General features: G+C 48.6%; 5 protein-coding genes across 5 annotated transcripts; 4 read left to right on the forward strand and 1 right to left on the reverse strand.

Moving 5' to 3' along the window:
* Positions 1-1,110: 1,110 nt before the first annotated feature.
* Positions 1,111-1,656, reverse strand: N7446_007596 (uncharacterized protein; the record flags this gene model as incomplete). Its single annotated transcript, XM_058516341.1, has 2 exons — positions 1,111-1,255; positions 1,394-1,656. The coding sequence occupies 2 exons, from the start codon at positions 1,654-1,656 to the stop codon at positions 1,111-1,113; spliced, it is 408 nt and encodes a 135-aa protein (XP_058373519.1).
* Positions 1,657-4,817: 3,161 nt separating this feature from the next.
* N7446_007597 (uncharacterized protein) lies at positions 4,818-9,604 on the forward strand (the record flags this gene model as incomplete). Its single annotated transcript, XM_058516342.1, has 2 exons — positions 4,818-4,833; positions 4,881-9,604. 2 exons carry the CDS (start codon positions 4,818-4,820, stop codon positions 9,602-9,604), a joined length of 4,740 nt encoding a protein of 1,579 aa, XP_058373520.1.
* Positions 9,605-10,161: 557 nt separating this feature from the next.
* Positions 10,162-11,037, forward strand: N7446_007598 (zinc finger MYND domain-containing protein; the record flags this gene model as incomplete). The annotated part of the gene is made up of 1 exon (XM_058516343.1): positions 10,162-11,037. One exon carries the CDS (start codon positions 10,162-10,164, stop codon positions 11,035-11,037), a length of 876 nt encoding a protein of 291 aa, XP_058373521.1.
* A 3,742-nt stretch (positions 11,038-14,779) lies between these two features.
* On the forward strand, positions 14,780-15,987 carry N7446_007599 (uncharacterized protein; the record flags this gene model as incomplete). Its single annotated transcript, XM_058516344.1, has 4 exons — positions 14,780-14,902; positions 14,969-15,079; positions 15,157-15,761; positions 15,816-15,987. 4 exons carry the CDS (start codon positions 14,780-14,782, stop codon positions 15,985-15,987), a joined length of 1,011 nt encoding a protein of 336 aa, XP_058373522.1.
* Positions 15,988-16,427: 440 nt separating this feature from the next.
* On the forward strand, positions 16,428-17,057 carry N7446_007600 (uncharacterized protein; the record flags this gene model as incomplete). Its single annotated transcript, XM_058516345.1, has 3 exons — positions 16,428-16,728; positions 16,841-16,986; positions 17,037-17,057. The coding sequence occupies 3 exons, from the start codon at positions 16,428-16,430 to the stop codon at positions 17,055-17,057; spliced, it is 468 nt and encodes a 155-aa protein (XP_058373523.1).
* Positions 17,058-23,029: the final 5,972 nt, after the last annotated feature.

The following is a 23,029-nucleotide window of genomic DNA, read 5'->3' on the forward strand; positions in this document are numbered from 1 at the left end:
CCTGAATCGTATCAACCGACGCGAAACAGCGCGGTGTGATTGCGATCTTGGTAGCCAAACAGTGACACACGTCCTGCTGGAATGCCCCTTGCACCAGGACGAGCGAGACTGGATGAGAAGCGCTCTCTCATACCAGGGAGTCGCTCTCCACCGGGACGAGCTCCTCACACGACCGGAGGCCCGCACAGTTGTGGCCGAATTCATGGTCAGGACCGGCCTTCTAGGCCAATTTCAGACAGTCGATCCCACGGCTCTAGGCGAGGAGCAGGGGGATGACAAAGGAGCGGAGATAATGACCCCTTAGACAGTGTGACGGAAGAAGAAGGATGGCGCCCGTGAGGAGTGCAGTGCCAGGTCCACTGCATTCCCTTGATCTAAGCGAGCGCGCAAGCGGCAGCCGACAAGACTGAACGGTTGGGGAGAAGTGGACGTCGGAATGGTGTGAAGTGGGCGGGGCCTCCCACCCGTGATCAGGGGTAAATGACGTTCATTTTGGCTTTTTGTTTATCATGTTTGCATCCGTGCATTTCTTTTGTTCAATTTACATCTTTCTATTCGAGGGCGATTGACTAGAAATTCGTACGAGTTTCCAACAGTCGCCCAGTGGGCTAGCGACCACCTTTTTCCAGCTGTCGGCAGGCCTGACAGCACTCCCGCATAGCAGCATATATATAGAGCGAGCTACATCGGGCAAATGAATACATCATCATCATCATCATCATCAATTGCAATCGGAGCAATAGGGGAGGTGTAGGAAGAAAAATAAAACGGTGGGTTGGTTGCCGGGTCAAACTGTAGTGGGGCAGTGGGAAAGAACATTTGACTAGTATCTGTACATACAAAATAGAAAGAAAGGCGGGGGACGAAGGAAGCCAATAGGAGGCAGCTGTAACTAACTACTCCACTTTCCTCGACAAATATTTGCTTCGGCAGCCTGCTTTTATCCACCCTAACCCCAAGGGTTGGTCCCCACAGTCCTTCTTTGATGGCCAAGGATCATAATGTAATCATCCTCACTGGCATAGGCAGTCAACCCAATCAAGACTACAAATCTCGTATTAGTTCCTACTACATAACCAAGAAAAGGCAGGCCAAGATAGAGTAAATAGCTTACTCAGGGACATAGTAGCCAGTGTTTGGCAGATTGTTGAGACTGCAAGCTTGGCCGCAGTTGATCACATCTTCAGCGTCATTAGTGAACTGAGTATCATATGTATGGCAGATAGGTATAGCATCTTGGCCAGGGCTTTGTTGGCTAATGAGAGAAAACGTAAAATATTAGCAACTTCGCATCCATTTATTTTAGGTAGCGAATCGGAAAGAGTGCTGGTATAGTGCAGACAAGAAAACTTTGAATACAAGCAAGTATAGCACCGTATGGGGTTCCACTTACACCATAGCACAGTCCCAGCCTTGATCAAGTGCCTTGCAATATTTAATGCTAGGCTCATTGCACGAGGTTAAATAGCGCGTCACTTTAGCAGTTTCCGTCGCGTAATTAGGCGTGCTACTGCCCCCTCCACTGCCCCCTCCACTGCCCACCCCATGGCCAGCAGCCACTCCATGGCCACCGTCGCCTGCTCCAACTCCACGAGCTGAGACCTCGCCTATAGCGGTGAGGAAAGCAAATGTAGCCACAAAGAATATTTTCATCATGGCGGTTAGCCGTCGTAGAAGGTGTTGGAAAAGAATAAGGAACTAGCAACAATTGTTTTGTTGCCTTTTCATGAATGGACTGACTTAGAAGTGTGGTAGTAAGGTGAACACCTTCCAGCATAGTGCATATATATATATATATATAAATTTACAAAATGTCGCTAGGCAGGAGTCAGTTCTCGGAATTCCGTGCCGCTTTAGTTAGCATTTTCTGATTAGTCAGAGCAAGCTAGCTAGTTATAACTAGTGTGAATGATTATAAGTGATTTTTAAGGGTTAGACGCACGATCAAACTAAGAAGGTTCAAAAGCAGAGTGCGTGATATGACGTCTCAGTATTTCATATGTATTACAGTAATATCTTAAGGTTTGGGTTTGGTTCCCAGCGAGTTTGCGGGTAACTAAGGTACCCAAAAAGCAATCTGGCGAGGTCTAAGCACTGCAACAACCGCCGTGTGCTTAAGATTACTTGACTAATTACAAGGGGCATTGTGCCCTCTGCAATCTGAGCCTCGCGACTGTGCCTTTTAAGCCTTTCTTCAGTTTTTCTCTTACTTAGCAATAGAAGATACGCTATTATTGAGCGACCTTCTCTGACGCTACGGTCTGATGCGTTTACAAATAAGACTTCAGCGACCGGGTGACCCGTTACGGCTAAACTGTACACGTTCTTGTTTCCTATCTTGACCGCAAGAGGTCACCAATACACACACACACACACTTCATTAACGCCCGGCGGCTAAGCCGAAAGGGCAACTATCATTGATCTATCAATACAGGTCCTAATGTACATATGCCGTATCTCCTTCGAGCCCATACATGGATCCTTTCGGTATATGTCCTCTCAGCTGTCAATATCGTAGGAATCCTTGTGGGTTAGTAATTTTGTTAGTAGACTGGCTTGAAGGCGCTTCTTCAAGTGTTCAACATCCTATCCTCGGCAGTTGAAGCGCGTCTACCATCTTTGGCACAAGGTGGTTGGTGTAGGTTAGTTAGGTGAAGGGTGTCATTGTGTTGGTCGACGTGGTTAGGCGGCGTCGAGTCGGCCCGTGGCGATTGCGAATCGTATTGAGGCTCGCACAGCCTCTAAATTCGGCGTCCATTGCTGATCATCGGAAGGCGATTTCCCGCCTAGGAAGAGGGAGAGGTTGCCCCGGTGAGTACGGGTACATTACAGCAGTGCTATCCGTTGCGTGGTCCACTTCCGACATCGGAAGAGGAAATGCTCCACGGTTTCTCTTGCTTGTCCACATGCACATTGATCCGTCTGCGCTACGTTGATTCGAAAGAGATATCCATTCAGTCTTGCCATGCCAGTCCGTAGTTGAGCCAACGTGCTCGCTTCTTTCCACGATAATTGGTCATACAGCTGCCGGGTGTGTTTCCCAGGGAGTGCTGCATCCACTCGTTTCACGTGTCTCCCAACGTTCTCTGGCAAGTCATTGCTGGCAACTGCTTGGGACCAAGCGATATTCAGTGTTGTCGACTTCAACCTGGGGACCAATCCTTGTGGGGCAGCATCCTTCTGGGTCGCGGTTCTGGCCTGCTTTTTAGCCAGACCTAGCAGTCTATTGTCTTTGCTGGTAGTGACCCAAAGAATATTGATGTGGTTTCCGTTTCTCCGCAGTCTTCTCATCAACTTGTACGTTTGGCAGACGAACTCCTGGCCTGACTGTTGTCGAGGGTTCCTTATCGTGAGAGCCGCTGCTTTGTTGCTCGTGAGCAGCACGATCCTGTAGTCTTTCAGTCCCACTAGCATGTTCAATGTATGTGCCATTGCTGCTAGCTCCGCGGAGAATGGATTTTGCTCTGATCTTGCGCCCAATGTCACGGAAAAGGTGTTCAGTTTCAGTTTTCGATACCGAGGTGGCCGCATCTCGATCGCCACCCCGAATCATACGAGCCCGTTTCGTTCCGAGCTGCTGACCGCGACTTGCATTGATCCGCCGGATACAGTCTGTGAGTCCAGCATTGCTTCAACATCGGTCTGCATGCGTGTCTCCCATGGTGCTAATGTAAACGGATTGATGGTTTCCAGTGTCTCCATCTCAATGCTTTTCAGCGCGTACGCTACCTGGTACAGCGGTGAACGGTGGTACCTCCTGAATTTCTTGATCCATGCTGTACACCTGCGGGGCGGATTGGTTTCTGGCAGGGTGTGAATGTCCGTCCACATTTTCACGGCCCGTCTCCAAAAGCGGTGTTGTGCAGCGGCAATGTGAGCCTCTGCCTCCGCTACGCTAGTCGCAACTGTGAGAAATGTCCCTCGGTTGATCGGCCCGATTGCCTTATCCTTGCAAGCGTGCATCCAGACACTAGAGGCGTAGTCTACCAGCGGAGCCACCGTCGATGTGAATAGCTGCCGTGCTGTTGCTGGAAATAAGCCGCGAAGTCGCTGAAGCTCCATCGCTGCCTCCAGGCCTTTGGACGCTGCGCTAATCGGTACAGTATGCGAATGTCATCTTGAACAAGTTCTGCTGCGTTTTGTCTCTTGAACGAAATAAGTTCTCATGTCCCCTGCAAGTTCAAGCTTATTAGGGGTGCGGAGAAAAACTAAGTTCCTCTATTCGTATTCGAAGTTATTCAAGCTGTCAACAAAAGAGGGTCGCAATCTTACTAGTGCGCCCGAGGAAGTGACTACAGGTCAGTACACCTAGGCACGTGATCGTATGCAAACACCCTCAAACAAAATTTCACTATCTGTCGGTATAAATGACCGGAGCTAGGTTGTTCCACTCCGGAGCATGTTCATTGCCAGTGTTGTTAGTCATGATGCCCATAAATTGTGTGTACGAAGGGGTAGTAAACAATTCAGACCTTTTGCCATTTTCCATTGGATGACCTGCTATTACGGGTACCGCTGATTCCGACATATACACTTATGACTAATGCGTGCACTCGGAGCATCCATTTTTCTGATCTCACGCAGTATTCGTAAGGTAACTAAGTTATGCTTGACAGTTCATTTCTGCCTGTAGAATAGGGCACTGACATGTTGTCGGCATTACCTTACGAATACTGCAAGTGACCGGATCTAGTATTGATCCGATGCATCTGATTATGTAACTAAATTGAAGCATAAATAGCGTGAACTAGGGGTAATTGAAATACAGAGTCATTGATATCTCCAATGGGTTGGGCACAATACAAGAATTGACAGTTATGAGCCCGGTTCGCCGTCATTAGGACCACTGCTATCACTTGAAGCTATTCACAACGACATAGACACCGAAAGCAGCTCTGATCGACCCCAAAACCCTGAATACCCTCATCCCAACGAGCCACCTACCTCCTTGAACGCCTGTTTCGAAGCACCAGAAGCAGCAATGGAGGCGAGATCGATGCCCTCCGCTGTGAGAAGCGACAAATTGAAAGACTCGTCACAATGGCGAGCATGGTATATGCAAATAAAGGCTTTTGCAGCACAAAGAACAGTCTGGGATCTCTGTAACCCAGACACCGACGAATTGCATCGTCCAAAGGCTCTGGAAGAGCCAATTGAGCCTGAATACCCTGAGGAAGGAAACGAAAAGACCCTGAAGGCCTGGAGAGATCGCTTGGAGATCTACAAGATCAAAGCGAACCGCTGGGAAAAGCAGCAAAAGGGTCTGAATGAAGTGAATGATTATATCATCACTTACCTGGACAACTCCCTACGTCTCAGTGTCCTCATATATGATACGCCTATCGGACGCTTAGCATACCTCAAGAAGCGCTTTGCCCGATCTTACGTGTATGAGGAGGAAGTGCGTATGAAATGGAAGGCTTTCTCTTCTCAAAGGCCTACTGGAGACGTCGAGAAATGGCTGTTCGACTGGAATGACCTACGAGAACAAGCTATTAACCTCGAACTTGACGAGGTGAAGAGTGCAAACAAGGACTTCCTCTATGCAATCAAGGATGTCTCACCGGTTTGGTGGCAGGCGTATCACGAGAAGATCATCGTGAAAGGCAAATCAATCGATACACCGGACCTGATTGAATCTTTTCGAGCGTCATACCAGGATGCGGGACCTAATAGAGCGACACCCTCTCCGTCGGCAATGAAGGGCTCTTTTTCTACTTGGCAAGGTCACCAAGAAGCAAGGAGTGGCACCAAAGACGTAAGGGGTGGGAAGAATGGCAAGAATGAGACGCCATTCGACAAAAGGCCATGCCCTTGCGGACGAAAGAACCAAAAACACAATGCCGTTAATTGCTTTATCGTGAATGAAGCAATTAGACCCGACTGGTTCATTCCAAACAAGGAAAACTTGCAAAAGGTCGAGAAAACGCTCTCAGCCGACCCAGCATGGAAGAAATGGATATTTGAAGCCATTGAAAACGCTAAAACGCCATCGAATGCGGTCCAATTGAGGAGCATTGACACTCCACAGCCAACGAAGATAGCAGAGAATATGTCCTTTGCTAGCAGAGCATTCGGATCTCACTTCGCTGATTCTTCATTTAAAGAGCGGTGGATTCTTGACACTGGATCAGGTGTACACGTCTGCAATGAAAAGAGTCGATTTGTGAATCTCCAACCATGTAAGGAGACTTTAGCGACTGGAGACGGTACCACTGCTGTCCTCGGACGCGGGACAGTCAGACTGACTGGCGTGGACCCGATATCGAAGCAAGAAAAGACAATCACGCTAAGCAATGCCTGCTATGCACCTGGTTTTCACGTTAACTTAGTGTCGTACGCAAGGTTGCGAGAAAAAGGAGGCTTTTGGTCTGAATCTAGAGGCTATATACAAGATCACCAAGGAATCCCTATAGTCAGCCTGAGACTATGGCATCATGACGGATTATGGGTCTTTGACCAACCAAATGAAGACATTCGCAACTCTGCGAATGCTGTGAGATCTTCCTCGACACCACTGCAAGAAAAGGCATCGGCTGATCTATGGCACCGGCGCCTAGCTCACATTCAGCACAAAACGGTGCATCAAATCCAGACTATGGTCGACGGAGTGATCATTGAAGGCAAAGAAGACGCCTATAAGATGTGCGAGACATGTCAACTCGGAAGGTCAAATCGCCAAGTGTCAAGAAGACCAATTGGACGGGTTTTCGGACGTCTTGGGAGAGTGCACTTTGACCTAATCCAGCTCCAAAAGGCTTACAATAAGCATCATTGGATCTCTCATTTCTATATTGAAGGTATTAGGTTTCACTGGATCCTAACGCACGAATATAAGCCCGAATGTCAGCTTGCAATCAATCAATTCGTGCAATTGGCCAAGAATTGGTGGAACCTACCTATCAAGGCTTTCAACTACGACAATGAAGCGGCAGCTGGACGGCCGGCGGAACGGAGTTTGACGTCAGACGGTATAGTGGTCTATCATAGCCCACCTCGACACCCTGAAATGAATGGCCATGCTGAACGGTCAGGGGGTGTCATCGTGCTCCGCATGCGAATGCTGATGATAGAGGGAAAGCTCCCTAAGGAACTATGGCCAGAAGCTGCAAGGGCAGCAGTATGGCTATTGAATCGGACTCCAACGTACCTGGCAAACGAGAAACGCTGGATTATCCCATGGGGAGAAGTGATGAAGGAGTTCGCAAGCACTGATAAAACGGTACCAAGAATCAACCTATCGAACGTCAGGTTGTACGGGAGTCTTGCCTACTGTCGTATCGACAAGCAAGTTCAATCAGATAAGATGAATCCTCGCGCTGAGGTAGGATTCCTGGTCGGCTATATGGCTTCAAATGTGTGGAGAATATGGTTCCCACAGAGTGGGAAGGTGAAGCTTATTAGAGACGCAGTTTTTGATGAATCGCGCCGCTATATGCTTGATTTTCAGCACTTCCAACCTATTCCAATGCCATTGGCTAAAGAACCCAAGGAACTGGACCAATCGGAAGCTGAAAGAGCCTTCCAAGCATCGATATCAACTGGGTCGATGCCAGAATTCGAGATAGGAAGCACCAACAATGAAGACTTAGATGAAGCAGAAACCCCGAAAACCAACAGAGAGGTTTTTTCAGCTGAAAAACAGTCTCTATCTAGACATCAGGGGGTGTATAGCACACCCGATCGGCAAATTGAAGCTACTGAAGCTATTACCGAAATTCCCGGAGCTTTTCCGCAAGAGATACCGCTATCTCCGACTCCACCTTATGAAGATCCTGTAACTGGTCAGGGGGTGGAGACAGCATCGGAAATGCTCGCAAATGACCAGTCACAGGAGACCCAGGAGACGTCTATCGACATCGTCACCGATTCGGACGGAGACGCTGAATTGCAGCTACAAGCGGAGCTTCTTATACCGCGAGAGCTCGCCCCGAGAGACATCAACAGTGACGTGAATGAGGCAAATATAGTGACTGGCTCGAGAAGAAGGACAGCAAGATACGACAACGCATACAGCACAATAGAACCACCAGCTTACCTCCATGCATTCGCAGCAGGCCTATACGCTGAGAAACCAATACGACATCATCAGGATGATCTCCCTGAGCTTCCGAAGCACTGGAAGGACGTCATGAATCATTCATTCCAAGAAGGGTTCTTAGCAGCAATGAGAAAAGAAATAGATTCGCTTACCGAAAAAGCGACATTCGACACCGTGGATCGCCCGAAGGACCGAGGCAAGCAGATCCTACCGCTTCGCTGGGTCTTTGCATACAAATTTGACCAGGATGGCTATCTTCTGAAGCTGAAGGCAAGAATCTGCGTTAGAGGTGATCTTGAGACGATCTCTTCCGAAGAAAAGAGAGCTGCTACACTAGCAGCTAGAACAGCAAGGATGATCTTCGCTCTAGTCGCAGCATTTGACCTCGATTTGAGACAGCTGGATGCAGTGACGGCATTCCTGAATAGCAGACTTGAGAAGGAGGTGTATACTAGAATGCCTGAAGGATTTGTGACAATAGGAAAATGCTGGAAACTTCAGAAAGCCCTATATGGACTAAGAATCTCACCGCGCCTGTGGCAGCAGGAAGCGGCAAGAGTTCTTATGAAATTAGGGTTCCGACAGGTCCCAGAGGATCCATGCGTCTTTATAGCAGACAGCATTATTGTCTTCTTCTATGTCGATGATATACTGATAGCAAGCCATCGACTCGCGAGAGAGAGAGCTAATCAACTGGAAAGGGATCTCGAAGCACATTGGGAACTTACTAACCATGGAGAAGCAGAGTGGTTCCTGAATATACGCATTATTCGGGATCGGAGTATGAAGAAGCTATGGCTTTGCCAGGATAGCTACATTACCAGCGTGGCAGCTAGGTATAACCTCACTGATAGACCACCAGTGTCTACCCCATTGCCAATTGAAGAATTGAAGTCTTATGAAGGCTTAGCAAGTGCAAAGGAGATCCACCTATACCAGCAAAAGGTCGGATCAATGGGATACGCCACCACTATCACTCGGCCAGATGCAGCAAAAGCAACTGCGAAGCTTGCTCAATTCCTGACCAATCCAGGACCACAGCATCAAAAGGCAGCAGACCGAGTAATCAGCTACCTTTACACGACAAGATATCTCGCCATTGAGTACAGTGCTCAATTGGACAGCGAGATTGACTCGGTGCAGCTAGCGAGTGACGCGTCATATGGAGATCACGAAGATAGGAAGAGCTCTGCAGGCTATATCTGCCAGGTCTATGGAGGCCCGGTAGACTGGAAAGCCACGAAGCAGCGAACGGTGACTACCTCCACTACAGAAGCAGAGCTCTTAGGACTGTCAGAAGCAGGAAAGCACCTCCAATGGTGGAGGAGGCTATTAGGACAAGTTGGTTTTGATCCCTCTCACGTTATCACCATTCAATGCGACAACGAGAGAGCAATTGGACTGATCACAACTGAAGACGCGAGTTATGACACCAAACTCCGACACGTGGACATTCATCATCTCTGGCTAAGACAGGAAATAAGAGCTCGGCGTATCGCTGTACAATGGGTGCCGACGGCCAACATGGTCGCGGACGGTCTCACGAAATTGCTATCGAGATAGTAGCATGAGAAATTCGTCAAGCTACTCCGCATGGTCAGTATTCAACATCTGATCATGCAAAGCTAGTCCATCATAGGCAATTGGAAGCTGTTTGGGTGGAAGGATGCAGATTCGAAGGATTGTCAAGTTCAGCGGCTCAGTAAGGACTGAGGCCACTGAGGGGTGTGTCGGCATTACCTTACGAATACTGCAAGTGACCGGATCTAGTATTGATCCGATGCATCTGATTATGTAACTAAATTGAAGCATAAATAGCGTGAACTAGGGGTAATTGAAATACAGAGTCATTGATATCTCCAATGGGTTGGGCACAATACAAGAATTGACACATGTGGGGCCCGGTCCTCCTTTGGGCACCCAACTCAGATAAGTCTCCCCCTATTTTTGACTGCGAAGCAACCGGTCCCCCATCAACGAGAAATGGCGTCTTACAGCCTCATTCAGTCTTTTTAACACCGAAGGAAGACGTCACTATATCCATCTCTCTGGCTTTGGGGCCTTCTGTTTATAGAGATTCGTACGTTACACGTTCATTTCCCTCATTCTCCGTCGCAGTAATGCTATCCAAAGTACTCCCTTCCGGCTGTGGCGTCTGTGGTCAACACAAGGGTCTTCTTCGATGCTCTGGGTGCAAGGTGCTGCTATACTGCGGCCGCGATCACCAAGCAGCTGATCGCCCGTCACACAAATCTGCTTGCAGCACCGTCCGAAGATCTCGCGTCACTATGGAGGAAGAAGAGCAGGCCCTGCACAACCACCCAGGAGACTTCATGATGCCCGAAGACCCTTTCACCAATGGTGTCGGACATTTCTGGGGCTTATTCGAAACCCGTGATTATATGCGAGCTCGGTTTGCACTCGTCGAAGCAATGGCCAAAATCAACAGTGCTGAGTCTGTTGAGGCGCAGCTTGGCCATCTCATGGATATGTTGCGTCTCTGCCGAGGTGATAACATGGGTGTGGGGGATCTCGTGCCTGCACTGATGCTGCGACTTAACAAGGACCAAGAATGTTATGACTTTATCAAGTGGTGGGTCGTCGTGAGTGAGAATCCACATTACGACTGGGGAGACACCTCTCTGCCATACCTCGATATCAAAAATGCCGATGTGTTAGAGCCTGTTGATCGTTTCTGTGGCCAGTTCCATGCTCTCAGCCACTTTTCTACCCTGACGCTCTTGAAAATTAAGCTGCTCCTTGACCTCACGAGGTTGGAACAGTCATATTCCAGTCTGGGTACCATCGTTCCTCGTGAGATCCTTGATATAATTCAGTCGTCGGTGCCCCACAGCCCCGCTGTGCGTGCCAAACACGATATCATGAATGGTGGATGTGATACCCGCACCACCATGATACAGAGGTTGAAGGCGCAGGTCGATACCTTATACAGTCAACTCTCGCTTATACCACGGTGGGATATTGCACATTCTTGATAATAACACATCCCTTGCTTGGATGGCCCCTTCATTCCAGTTTTTTCCATATAAATTGACAGAATATAACACATTTTGTTTTACCACACTTTCTTCCTCTCAAATCTGCTTAGTCAGCGCAATCAACCAATCAGAATGCCTCAATCTACAAGCTCTCCTACCCTCCCGACCCCACCCAAGCGCGTCAGAATGGGACCAAAGCGTACCAAATTGGGTATATCAGACGCGCAGAAACAGGCACTACGGGCATTTTGGTCTAATACTAGCCCAAAGCCCACGCAGACTGCATGTGCTAAGTGGTTTGAGGACCAATTCAAACAAGTGATTGACCGGTCAACCATATCAAGGATCCTTTCATCCAAATACAATTATCTTGATACGGGCCCTGCAGGGGCAAACAAACGATCTTCATCCTCTCATTGGCCATTATTGGACCAAAAGCTATATGACTGGGCAGATAACCATATTGGCAATGGAATACCAATAAATGGCCCTTTGATCCAAACTAAAGCAGCTGAGCTTTGCAGACAAATACCGGAATACAAAGATCGGACCAAACCTCAATTCTCTGAGGGTTGGTTAACTCGCTTCAAACAACGCCACTCTCTTCAATATCATACTTTCCACGGAGAAGCTGCCTCAGTCCCATCCTCGGTACATGATCAGATCAAAAGCACCAAATCGATTTGCAATCAATTCAAACCGTCCGAAATCTACAATATGGATGAAACTGGCCTATTTTGGCGACGTATGCCAAATGGTGGTCTTTCAAAGGGAAAAATTGCTGGCAAAAAGCTTGATAAAACACGAATCACTATTGTTGTTGCATCAAATGCGGATGGTTCCGATCGAGTCCCTTTATGGTTGATTGGCACAGCAAAAACCCCTCGCGCACTCCGGGGGGTTAATTTCCGAGCTCTGGGATGTGTTTGGCGTCACAACAAGGCAGCATGGATGCGTCATGACATTATGGAGGACTGGTTGCGATCTTTCTATGGGCGTATTCCCTTAGATAAGAAAGCTTTGCTCCTTTTAGACAATGCTTCACCACATGTTATTGGACTCCAGCGAGCGCCACCACCACCCCGGATTACGGTTGTTTTTTTGCCAGCAAACGCAACTTCAATTTATCAACCCTTGGACCAAGGTATTATCCAAAACTTGAAGCACCATTATCGGAAGAAATGGATGCGCTATATGATTGCTTTTCTTGATCGTGGGATAGACCCAAAACAAAGAATGAGCATTTATTATACTGTTACCTGGGTAACGCAAGTTTGGAGAACAAGTGTATCAGACCAAACGATTATCAATTGCTTTAAACAAAGTACTTTGATTAGTCCAAAGTCTATACCTATACCTGAGTCCGCGCCCGAGTCCGCACCTGAGTCTGCACTATTTTCCGAGCCCGGATTGAGTGATGAGATTGAAAGTCTATATAATCAAGCAATTGATAAGCTTGGTGATAAAGATATTGTGCCATTTGACGAGTTTTTGAACCCTTCGGACGAAGACATGTTAGAAGATGGGACTGAAGGGCGAGATGAGACCAATGAGCAAGATATATATATTGCCCCAACAACCTCAGAAATTCAGGATATTGACATTGATGGGCCCCCACCTGAGCTTCTGTCTAATTCTGCTATATTGGACAGCCTCCAGGATATCCTACTATGGGTTTGTAGCAAAGAAAAGGGTACCTCGGACCATATTAGACAAATTGAGAGCTTAATCAGCGACTTTGGCAGGATTCAGATTGATGAGAAACGTCAGGTGACTTTGGATCAGATGATGGGATGGAAGACTAAATAGGTATTAGGGCTTAGAGTTTAGCTTGTCAAATATTATGTCATCCTCTCACCAAAACACAACTCAATTATACCACGTAATTTGGCTTGGATAGTATGCTGTGGTATAAGCGAGAGTTGACTGTAATAGGTAATGCCTTGGAAGCAAGGCCTGGTTGTCAGACATTTGTTATACATTTTGAAGTCACCTTTGATCTGAAGGTAACAGTGGGTCAAAAGGGAATCCTTATGTTTTTTGAGTTAGCAAAAGTCCCCCTGAGTTCCGAAAACTTGAAAGAAACGGAGGTTACCAGGACCTGCTGTAGCATTTACGGCGATTGGTAACCTCCCCGCCTCCACTCTTCTTTCTACCCATTGAGCTCTGATAGCTGACTATTCCTTGCTCCCTCTTAGCGGCTCAACAAGTGATTACTGTGGTAGCAATTGCGACCCGAACTACGGTGACTGCTCTAGTACTAGTGTCACATCGACAGCCTCATCGACTAGTGCGACCCCGTCTGCAACTGCGAGCTCCAATGTCTCACCCAACGGACTATGCGGCGCTAGCAATAGTGGCTACACCTGCCTCGGATCTCAGTTCGGAGATTGCTGCAGCGCATATGGATACTGGTAAGTTAGCTTGAGATCGATGCAAAGTGCGATTGGCTGACCAATTATAAATAGTGGATCGGGGACTGACTACTGTTCTTCGGCTAACTGCGACTCGAGCTATGGCAGTTGCTCACCGTAGTGATTAGTGGTAATTTACACAGGAGAACCAGGCTTCCCTGTGCACAAGGCTGTGAGATGGAGAGGAGAGGCTTGGAGAGAGGGTCCCAACACGGAGAGGGTCAATGAGGGAATTTGTGCGAGAGTTTTGTGCGAGGTGGCGTTTAGTTTACGTTCCGGTGGCGTCAATCGTCGAGATATGATTGCACAGGTTTTATCAGTGTGGGCACCAACGCCCGTGCGAGCATAGGCATGTAATCAAGGTAGAAGTTGATGTGTCCCATGGATTTCCGCAGTTACGTTCTGTTCCGAGGCTTCGGCCAGTCGTAGATTGTGCGATCTGAGAGTATTGCCGTCGCTTTGCCATATCCGTAGTGATGGCCACAATAATCAATTTCTCGTTTTCTTCTGACGCATTTTGATTCATTCAGTTTCAAGTTCTTTTTCCCTAGTGCGTCCTTCACTGCTTTGCTCACTCTCATGTGGTCTGGTAAACACCAATATGTCGTCCAGATGTATCGTCACGTGGTGTCTAAGATGTTCCCATAGCACAGACTCCAAATATAGTTGCCACTCCGCGGGTGTGCTGCTGATTCCAAGCGGCAACACCGTATACATGAATAGGCCAAACAGTGTCCGAAAAGTCGTAAGTGGTTGGTTGGTCTGCAGGGTGTATCTTGATGTGGTAACATGCTTCCTCGATGTCGTATTTCGAGTACCGTGTTGCACGTAATATGTTGTTCCGATATGCCGCTGTCGGCGGTGGGCGTGTGGGTAACTTGTTTCAAAACACAGTTAGGGACGAATATTAATCCGACAGAATTCTTCGATATGCTTCTCTTGATGTAACCTCGTTCTAGGTTCTTGTCGATATACCCTTCGATGATCTGTATCTCTTTAGGGAGTACTGTCTTAGCTGCGCGTTGTGTCGGTATTCAGCCGCCAGCTCCAGACGTATGGTCATGTCCATTTTACACTTAGATGTGGGTGGTCAAAAGTGCCCGGTAATAAGTTACGTTATATTGTTGTTGACCACGAAGGTCCTAACTGATGGTCTCTCCCAACCAAGTTAGGCGCCCCGCTAATCAAGCTAGTGAAGCTTTCACTAGTACATGGTTGGCCAAAGTTTTTCTTCCGGCAATTCCAGTGCCCGTTTATTTAATTGAAATCATTTATTCCTTGGACCCCTACAACACTTTGGAACCCTACATTTGATCACTCACATGATGTCGGGATCCGTTCAACACTGGCTAGGGGGAATCCCCACTTGCATCCAACCACACCCAGAACCAGATCTGTCTTGGGATCAGATCAAAGAGGAAGTTAAGGGCTGGCTACTCTTTGTACAGGTATATATCTTCATAGCATTCACATTTCCAACTACCACTTCCAATTCCGTGCTAACATCCAGCCAGGAAAATTGGGTTTCTGCAGCAAACGCAGGTTCCTCCGATGAGAACTATGAGTTAAACCACCGGCGGGAACTGGTGGAAAAATGGGCTTCGGCTACACAGGAATTTCGTGAAGTGAATTCACCTCGGTCTAACTCCGTTAAATCTCCGAAGTCCACTGCACTAACTAGTTCTTTTTCCCCCTCATCCAGGCGTACCAATCGCGTGCACCTGTGGGTCTTCCAGGCACGGACGGGCCAAGGAAGAATGATCACATTGAAGGTCTTCGATACCCAGCCGAAGCATTAGAACGTCTCTACGAAACTTCTCAGCCAAGCGATAGCACCACTCTGATTTGTCTCGCCCCTGTTGATGAGAAACATGCTGCCAATCGGGCGCGATGGGTGAAATTCGCCATCCTGTTGTACAACTATGATATCGAGACTGGCCACTGTCTACTCGATGCTTACATGCCGTCGGAGGCGATCCTCAATCCAGAAACCACTACCGATCCTTCAGTAGAGGATTATCTGCCCTGGGCGGATCTTGAGACCGCAAAGTTCGGGTCTATCTTTCTCACACAGACTGGCACGGTGCTCTATTGCGGTTATTACGGCCCATACATGTTGGTTGATGCACTAGGCCTGCAAACTGGGCGCCTGACAATTGTCACCTATGAAACCAACGGGACCGTGAGAGATTCCGTTGAGGTCCGCCCGTTCAATATGGAAATGGCATACTTAAGCGCTTTCCATAATTGGTCAAGTTTTGACGATGTCAAGCATTGTGCCGGTGCTTATAGACACCAAAATCCGCCGTGAGTATTCTTTGACCTAACATGTCAGACCAACAAACTGATGCATAATAAAAGACTTGACATGGACCTACCGATCATCGATATTCTCTGTCAAGCCAAGGACTCTAACCAACTTCCAAACTCAATGGTCCTATGTGACCGAGAGCAGTGGACAAGTGATATTGAGCTTTATGCCCCGGGCTACTTGGCTCTCGAGGCCGAAGGGCGCGGAGGAGAGTACCCCTAACCAGTCTCACTGTACCAGCCTCTATCGAGTCAATTAAGAAGCAGGTTATGATCAAGCTGCAGGACCCCAGTTTCACACACCCCCACTTCTCATTCATTACTCCAGGTCGATTTCCATGAATCTACTAGCTTCAAGTCAAGAAAGTCGTTATCATGCCTTCCAAGGTTAGGATTACACGATCTTACAATAATTGAACGCGCCGTGGACTAAGATCGATGAAGCCTTTGTTGAATTTACCTAGTCTTTCAATATACCTCTGAGGATGTGACTTATCTGAATTATCTTTTAAGTCGTACTTTGAGCCAAGAACTTCCAAGAATTTCCCGTAAACCAAGATCAACCCCAATAGATCGGCGCCGGGACGATCAAGATCTCCGCTCTCCGCCCAACTTGGCGCGACCCACGCGTCATGCAAGTTCCACCAACAAACCACCACCACAATGACCCTCCTCACCAACGCCCGCTCAGTAACATGTAAAGCAATCAGAAAAGCAACTACAAGTGCGACCCCACGAACCCTCCTCCTAACCTTCGACGCCTTCGACGCCCTCTTCCACCCCCGCAAGCCCGTCACGGAGCAATACGCCAGCACGGCCCACGAATACGGCCTTTCCAAAACAGAAATCACGCCGGAGAAGCTCAAAGCCGCATTCAAAGATGCCTTCCGCGCCCAGATACAAGATACCCGAACTATGGTCGCGCCGATGTCCTGCGTGGCCGCTACGGCGGTCCAAAACAATGGTGGGAGGAGGTGATCCGGGGTAGTCCGCGTTATGCACGGGAAGTGCGCCGGATTCCCGCGGCGCAGATCTTCCGTCCGGACTTGTTAATACTATGCTATACAGGTTTGCAGGTGCGGAAGGATACGCGCTGTACGAGGATGTTGCGCCGTTTTTCGCGCGGATGCGTGAGCTGAAGGCTTTGTCTGGCGGTCCCTTTCAGCGCGTCGTTGTTGGTCTGATTTCCAACTCTGATGATCGGGTGCCGGATGTGCTTAAGGTGCTTGGATTGCGAGTTGGATATCTGCGTGCGGACCAGGATTCGTCTAGTATGGCGTTGCCGGGTTTTGAGCACCGAGGTGGAGTTAGCAAGTCTGGACGTGTTGAGGATAATGGTTCTGCGAGCAATACATGTGCTTTGTGGATAGACCTTGATCTGGATAGTCTCTCTGTGCGTCCATCAGCAGCATCAATGTGGACCTTGAATTTTGTCTGCCTTGACCTTGTTGTCTCTCGTCGTGCGAAAGAATTATGTTTAAACAGCTCGCCAACGTTGAGTAAAAACTGTTGCCTGGCAAGATATCAGTGTAGTCTCAGACAGCTTGGTCAACATTTGTGGCTTGATACTTTCACCAGGATATACCTTTCCACAATAGAAGCCCAGCTCAGTGTGAGCACATTCAAGTTGTGATGGGAAAATACTTAAACTCGCTTGGTCCTCCGTGAAGTGCACTTGTTTTATCCTAGACCGTCAGAGTATCACTCACAGTAAGGCGCTCCCATACAGTCTTATACACTAATCTCATCCCAAAGACGGCCAACTTAATACCTGATTCTGCACATTTACGTCGACAGAGACCAGTATCTGCGGATTACTACGACAAGATCTTGCTGGGAAGAACTGTGTGATACTGCACTTGATGTTACAAGTACTGGAACGTCCGTTTCTGTCGCATTGGGGGCGTACGAACGGGTACGTATTTTGACTTCCAATGGCCATTTGTGAAGATACTGAACAAAGCAGGAAGCATGTTCTTCATGCTGGTCTCTCCTCCTCGGAAGTCCCGATCACCAAAACCCCTTTTATATATTCGAAGACCGAGGAGCTTGTTTGGAAATGGGAACAGTCAAAGCTCTGTGGTAGGAGTATCAACATAACACTCTCGTCCACCATGATTCCACAAGGCCATCCACCAAACAAAGCTGATAGCCAAGGCAAATTCGTATCCATCGAGAATGGCGTCATTCATGTTTTTCCAAAGACACATCTCATGAATCTGGAGCCACATGACTATCAGATCGGTATTCTGGAGACAACGCATTCAGCACACTTGAAGATTATCCTTCTCGGTGCGAAGCAAGAGAAGCAAAGAAAACGTCGCAGCAGAGGCCTCTTTGGCCTCCAGCATTCCCTGTTGCAGAGAAGCCCTCTTTCTTCCAATCGCTGGTCAACTGAATTCTGGGTATCCAACTCGGTCGTTGTTGATTCAAGGGCCATTGAAGAGGCTAAATCGGTACTCAAGGCTGTGCGTCTAGAGAGCTCTGATGAGGCAACGTATGTCTGTGTTGGCCTTCCAGTCACAATCTTCGGGCCATTATTCAACACGCTGGTTTCGAAATGGAACGGGAGTACGGCTTTCTTCGAGTGCTCCAACGGATTCATCTGGATATATGCCACAGTGGACCCGACAAACTTTAAGATTGAGGCGGGCGAATCTTCCAGTCCAACCAAACACTCAATTTCTTCCATGTTGAAGCGAATGAACGGTAAATCCTGGCTTGTTAGGGCAAAGCTCATGTTCAGACTCGAAAAGTCGAGCGGGGAGAAATCGGCTATTCTTGCCGAGCTCCTAGAAGTTTCTCATATACATGTCACCTCTTCTCATAAGCCCATCACTCACTCTTAGGACCGGCTTGATGTTGGAAGGGTTTGGAGGTTGGCAAATCCGCTGCTGTCATCTATCTTTTGTTTTCTTTTGTTTCTTTTGAATCAAGTATACGTTGCCCAATGAGGGATTAAAGGAGCCTTTCAAATATTTTGACAAAGAGCTATTTCTGCTGATATCTGTGCGATCTACCAGTCATGCTCACATTAGGGCAGAGAATTGCTTGTAATCGTCTTCAGCGAAACATTCATCGTAGCACCTCTGGGGACTTCCAGACCAGGAATCAAATGCCAAGATTTAGACTAAGCAAAAGCAAGCCTGATGGAACTGCAATACTACGTAGCTAGAAGGGGTTATAGAGCACGAATTCTGTGGAGATTGATCCAGCCTTGTCAGATCGGCACTAGAGTAGAATCCTATTCGGAATACAGCTCGGAGCCGTGTTTGCTACAACACGACCGCCTTCCGTAGAAACAACGCTTTTTGCGTCTTCGACGAGTTCGAGTATGATTGCGTCAATAGACAGAATGACTTGGTCCATAGAAAAAGTCCTGGTGTGAAAACCCCACGGGCGGAGGGTCACAACAGTTTCCACGGTCGCCGTCGCTGGCCACGGCTGTCTCCCTGATCCTCCTAACAATGACACTCACTGCCTAGCCGGACAAGCGGCCATGCGGCATCTGAAAATGCATCTCAGCACGTTGACTGAGTTCAACAGTTGGAAACATGGGACAATTTAACACCGCATTATATTGCAGGCACACGATAAGCGCAGAATTGGGGTTCAACGTTGAACATAAACTTCACGAGACGCACCTTTTGCGATTGAGATATGAGTTCTTTTATGCTGTGGGTGATCTTTTCACCGGTCTCGATGATGATCATTTGCAATCATCAACCGGTCGTCTCAGCCCAAGGAGCCGTAAAAAAGGGCTTTCTCATCTTTTTCACCAGCATTAATGATCACTGCATCAACGTCGTAAGCCGCTTTCGACCGCCCAAACGAAAGCTCTGGTCAGCGTTGTTCAGACAACGTATGGAAAATACGATATAAACCTGCTGATGTCCAGTATTGTGTCGCCTAAAAGCATGTCCAGCCCTGTGTCAAAGTTTGCCGAATGGCTTGCCAGGGCTCCCGTCCAAGACAAGTTTGGTCTTTGTGGGCTCCTCGCTCTTGTATGCTGGATATCTTATAGCCTCGCACGCCGATTCAGCCATTTGCCTTTGAGGTTGCAACACGCAGTATCTTGGAGACGCTTCTTCCAGGCGCCAACGCCAGGCGTGCTCCAGTGGCTGGATATCGCATCATACTTGCAAGGGGGAGTACTTGCAGCCCTGGTGATTGCCAACATTGTTGCAATCAGTCTTCATGCTCAGACCTGGGCGGACGTGCAGAAGCGAGCTGGATGCTTGGCGGTCACACACCTTGTTCCCCTCTGCTCCGGGTTTAGCTTCAGCCTTCCGGCCCACGTCTACCGTGTCGAACGGGGCACGTTCCAGTTGGCCCATAGGTGGCTAGGCCGCATTTGCGTGCTGCATTGCCTTCTTCATGGGTCCGTATTAGGCACAGTTGCTCGAAATACAAGCCTTGGAGCTTCCCTCGTCATCCCACTCCTGGTACGTGACGGCTAGAGAACGGCAGCTTTCCTATTTCCCCAAAGGATGTCTGACTAGAAGTGGCTAATATTGAACAGGCCGGATGCAGTTTCGTCTCGATCTTTCCTTGGACGCTCGCTGCGATTCTTCGACGGTGGCCGCAACTTGGCCTCAAGATCCACCATATGCTTGCTTCGATCGCCACTGGCGCCCTTTTCTACCATTTGATCGACCGGGTATCGTCCTACCGCTGGGTTTTACTAGGCGGTATTTGCGCCGGATTTGCTTGGAGTGCGGGGACATGTCTGCATACTATGTGGCTCCACAGATCGTGGCACATCACCTCTCTACGGGCCCTCGCGCGGTCTTCCAACAGGCTCTTATGGCTTGATATTGCGGTTCCGGTGGAGTGGGTGGCCCAACCGGGGCAGTATGTACAGCTCTGGATGCCACGCCTGGGAGTAAGGTCCTGCTTGCAGCTTCCCGCATTCTACGTGGCTTCGGTGGGTACAGCGCAAAACTCCCCAGGAGCACCGACAACTCATGTGTTACGCATAGTGGCCCGGCTTGGACCGGGCGTGACCGGAAGGATCGCACAAGCTGCGGATCGTGCGCACTCGACGATTCATTTTCCGGTGTGCGTGCTGGGTCCCTACGGGCACCCACCTCATCTGGGCCAGTACGGGACCGTCGTCTTCGTACTTGAAGATATTGGACTCTTCCGCGCGTTGCCGTTCATACGACATCTCGTTCAAGAAAGCCGAAGCCGGAGGAACATGGTGCGACGGCTAGAGGTCCTGTGGCAAGTTAGGCTGAAAAATTTCAGTAGGTGTCCTTCTTCTTCTCAGATGCTTTGCGGTGTCATGTGCTTACCGAAACAGACCATCCCCACTGGGTGGGGGATGAAATCTCGCAAATCCTTGAACTCGACCGTATGTTTGACCGAGACGATTGTCCCGAGCATAGACATCGAGATGACCGGGGATTTGATGTGAGTGAATTCTCCTTCTTGCTATAAATTTTACAATAGGTCGGGCTAACTCGGTGGCAGATCCTGCAATTTACCACACATATCCTAAATGCTCAGCCCGTGGACCAGATTCGTTACCGCAACCGTACGCGATTGAAATACCATTTTCATGCCATCAATATCGCCAAGGAGCTGGCACGCCTTGTGGATGGTACAGGCGGAACGACCGCGGTTTCGGGTATGAGCGCTCCGTCGGTTACCCCCTTGGATTATGCCAACGCTAACTGGTCTTAGTATGCGCAAGCAACCCGTTACGCGCAGCAGTACGCCGTTTCGTTCATCCTAGAACGAGTGGCGATTTTCGATTGATTGACCTGGACCTTGAACCCTCTTGCACGTGGTGGACGGACGATGACCCTTTCTACCATGCAACATCCGAAACGATTACAGCCTCCGAGCGACCAGAATCTTCCAACACTGGCACAGTGTTGGAGCCCAGTTGGACGCCGGCCCCCTTGCCTGTTGCACATACTGTCCCTGAACAGGCCACTCGTCTCTCAGGAGAAACATTGGTCGATAATAGACGATCCTGGCAGGGCGATGAGTCGGCGGTTGGGGCCCAGAGTGCCAATCACAAAAAGTGGGTTCGGCAGAAAATCATCGAAGGCGGCTTCTAGGTTAGCCAAACGTGTCAATAAGTTACCTGGCATAATCCATCCATTTGGAGAAGTCGTAGGCCTCCTGCGTTTATCTCTATGACCGCGCATGTATTTGTCCTGGATAATTCGTCACATCGCTCTGGCCTAGCACAGCGTGAAGCTAGAATTGACAACACGGGATGCGACCGGAGCTGCCTAGACTCTAAAGCTTCCAAAACAGGCTGGGGTTTAGTGAATCCTTTTCTGAATAATTACCTCCGATTAAGTGAGCAGATAACAGCAAGCAGGCATGAAAGTGAATAAATTCGCGTTGATACGGGGTGAAATGCTGCTGAAGTGAATGGCTCGGGCGGTGACGGGGAGGATGTTGCTGAGCCGTAGGTCCATCTGAACATGGATTGGGATCGTCGCGTGGACAACCATGAACCAACATTGGCCGTACCACATCTACTTTGAGGATTTTGAACTCATAACCACTATTATTAATTTGCTTTTCTCAGATATCGTTCATATATTGCGTATTTAGTCCCGGAGCCCTTGTCGCTTGTTCGTATATGAAATGTGAGGGGTTTATTCATTGGTTGGTTGGCCCTCGCAAAGATATATTGTGGGTAAGATATATCGAGAAATAACGCCAATTTCCATAACAGTATACCACTCTCGCTGTAGTTTTTACCGCTACTCACAGTTCGACGTGAATGACGACGAATCGAAGGGGGAAAAAAATAAAAATAAAAATAAAAGCTTGATTGTTGGTTGGTGGTGAATGAGACAGCAACCAAACGTAGGGATGCACGCCGGCCAAGTCGCGCATTGACCCGACGCTCTGTCCCTAACCAACTCACATTCTACATGCCTCCTCATTCTGGACCATACCATATAACATGCCGATGCTGACCTTAAAACCGATCTGTGGGCTCCGTCCAGCCGGAAGCTCTTCCCGAGGCTCTGCTCTCCTGTTGCTATCTCTTTTGAGGTCCTTGGCTAGCGCCACGTGACACCCGCCAGCGCGAACACGAAAGATTCACAGACCCTGTCGCGCCCAGCCTTGCCGAATTCGGGGACTTATCATAAGCCACAATATCGGCAATAGGGGCCCAACGTCCCGGAACGGATAACGACTGAGCATGTCGCGTAGGAACGTTAACCTCCCCCGGTCGGTCATCGAAGAAACGTGTGAAGAACCATCTGAAGCAGCCCTTAATGCGCGAG

Source organism: Penicillium canescens, assembly GCF_028828765.1.
Source record: "Penicillium canescens strain IBT 15451 chromosome Unknown utg000004l_segment0_segment0, whole genome shotgun sequence".
NCBI lineage: Eukaryota > Fungi > Ascomycota > Eurotiomycetes > Eurotiales > Aspergillaceae > Penicillium > Penicillium canescens.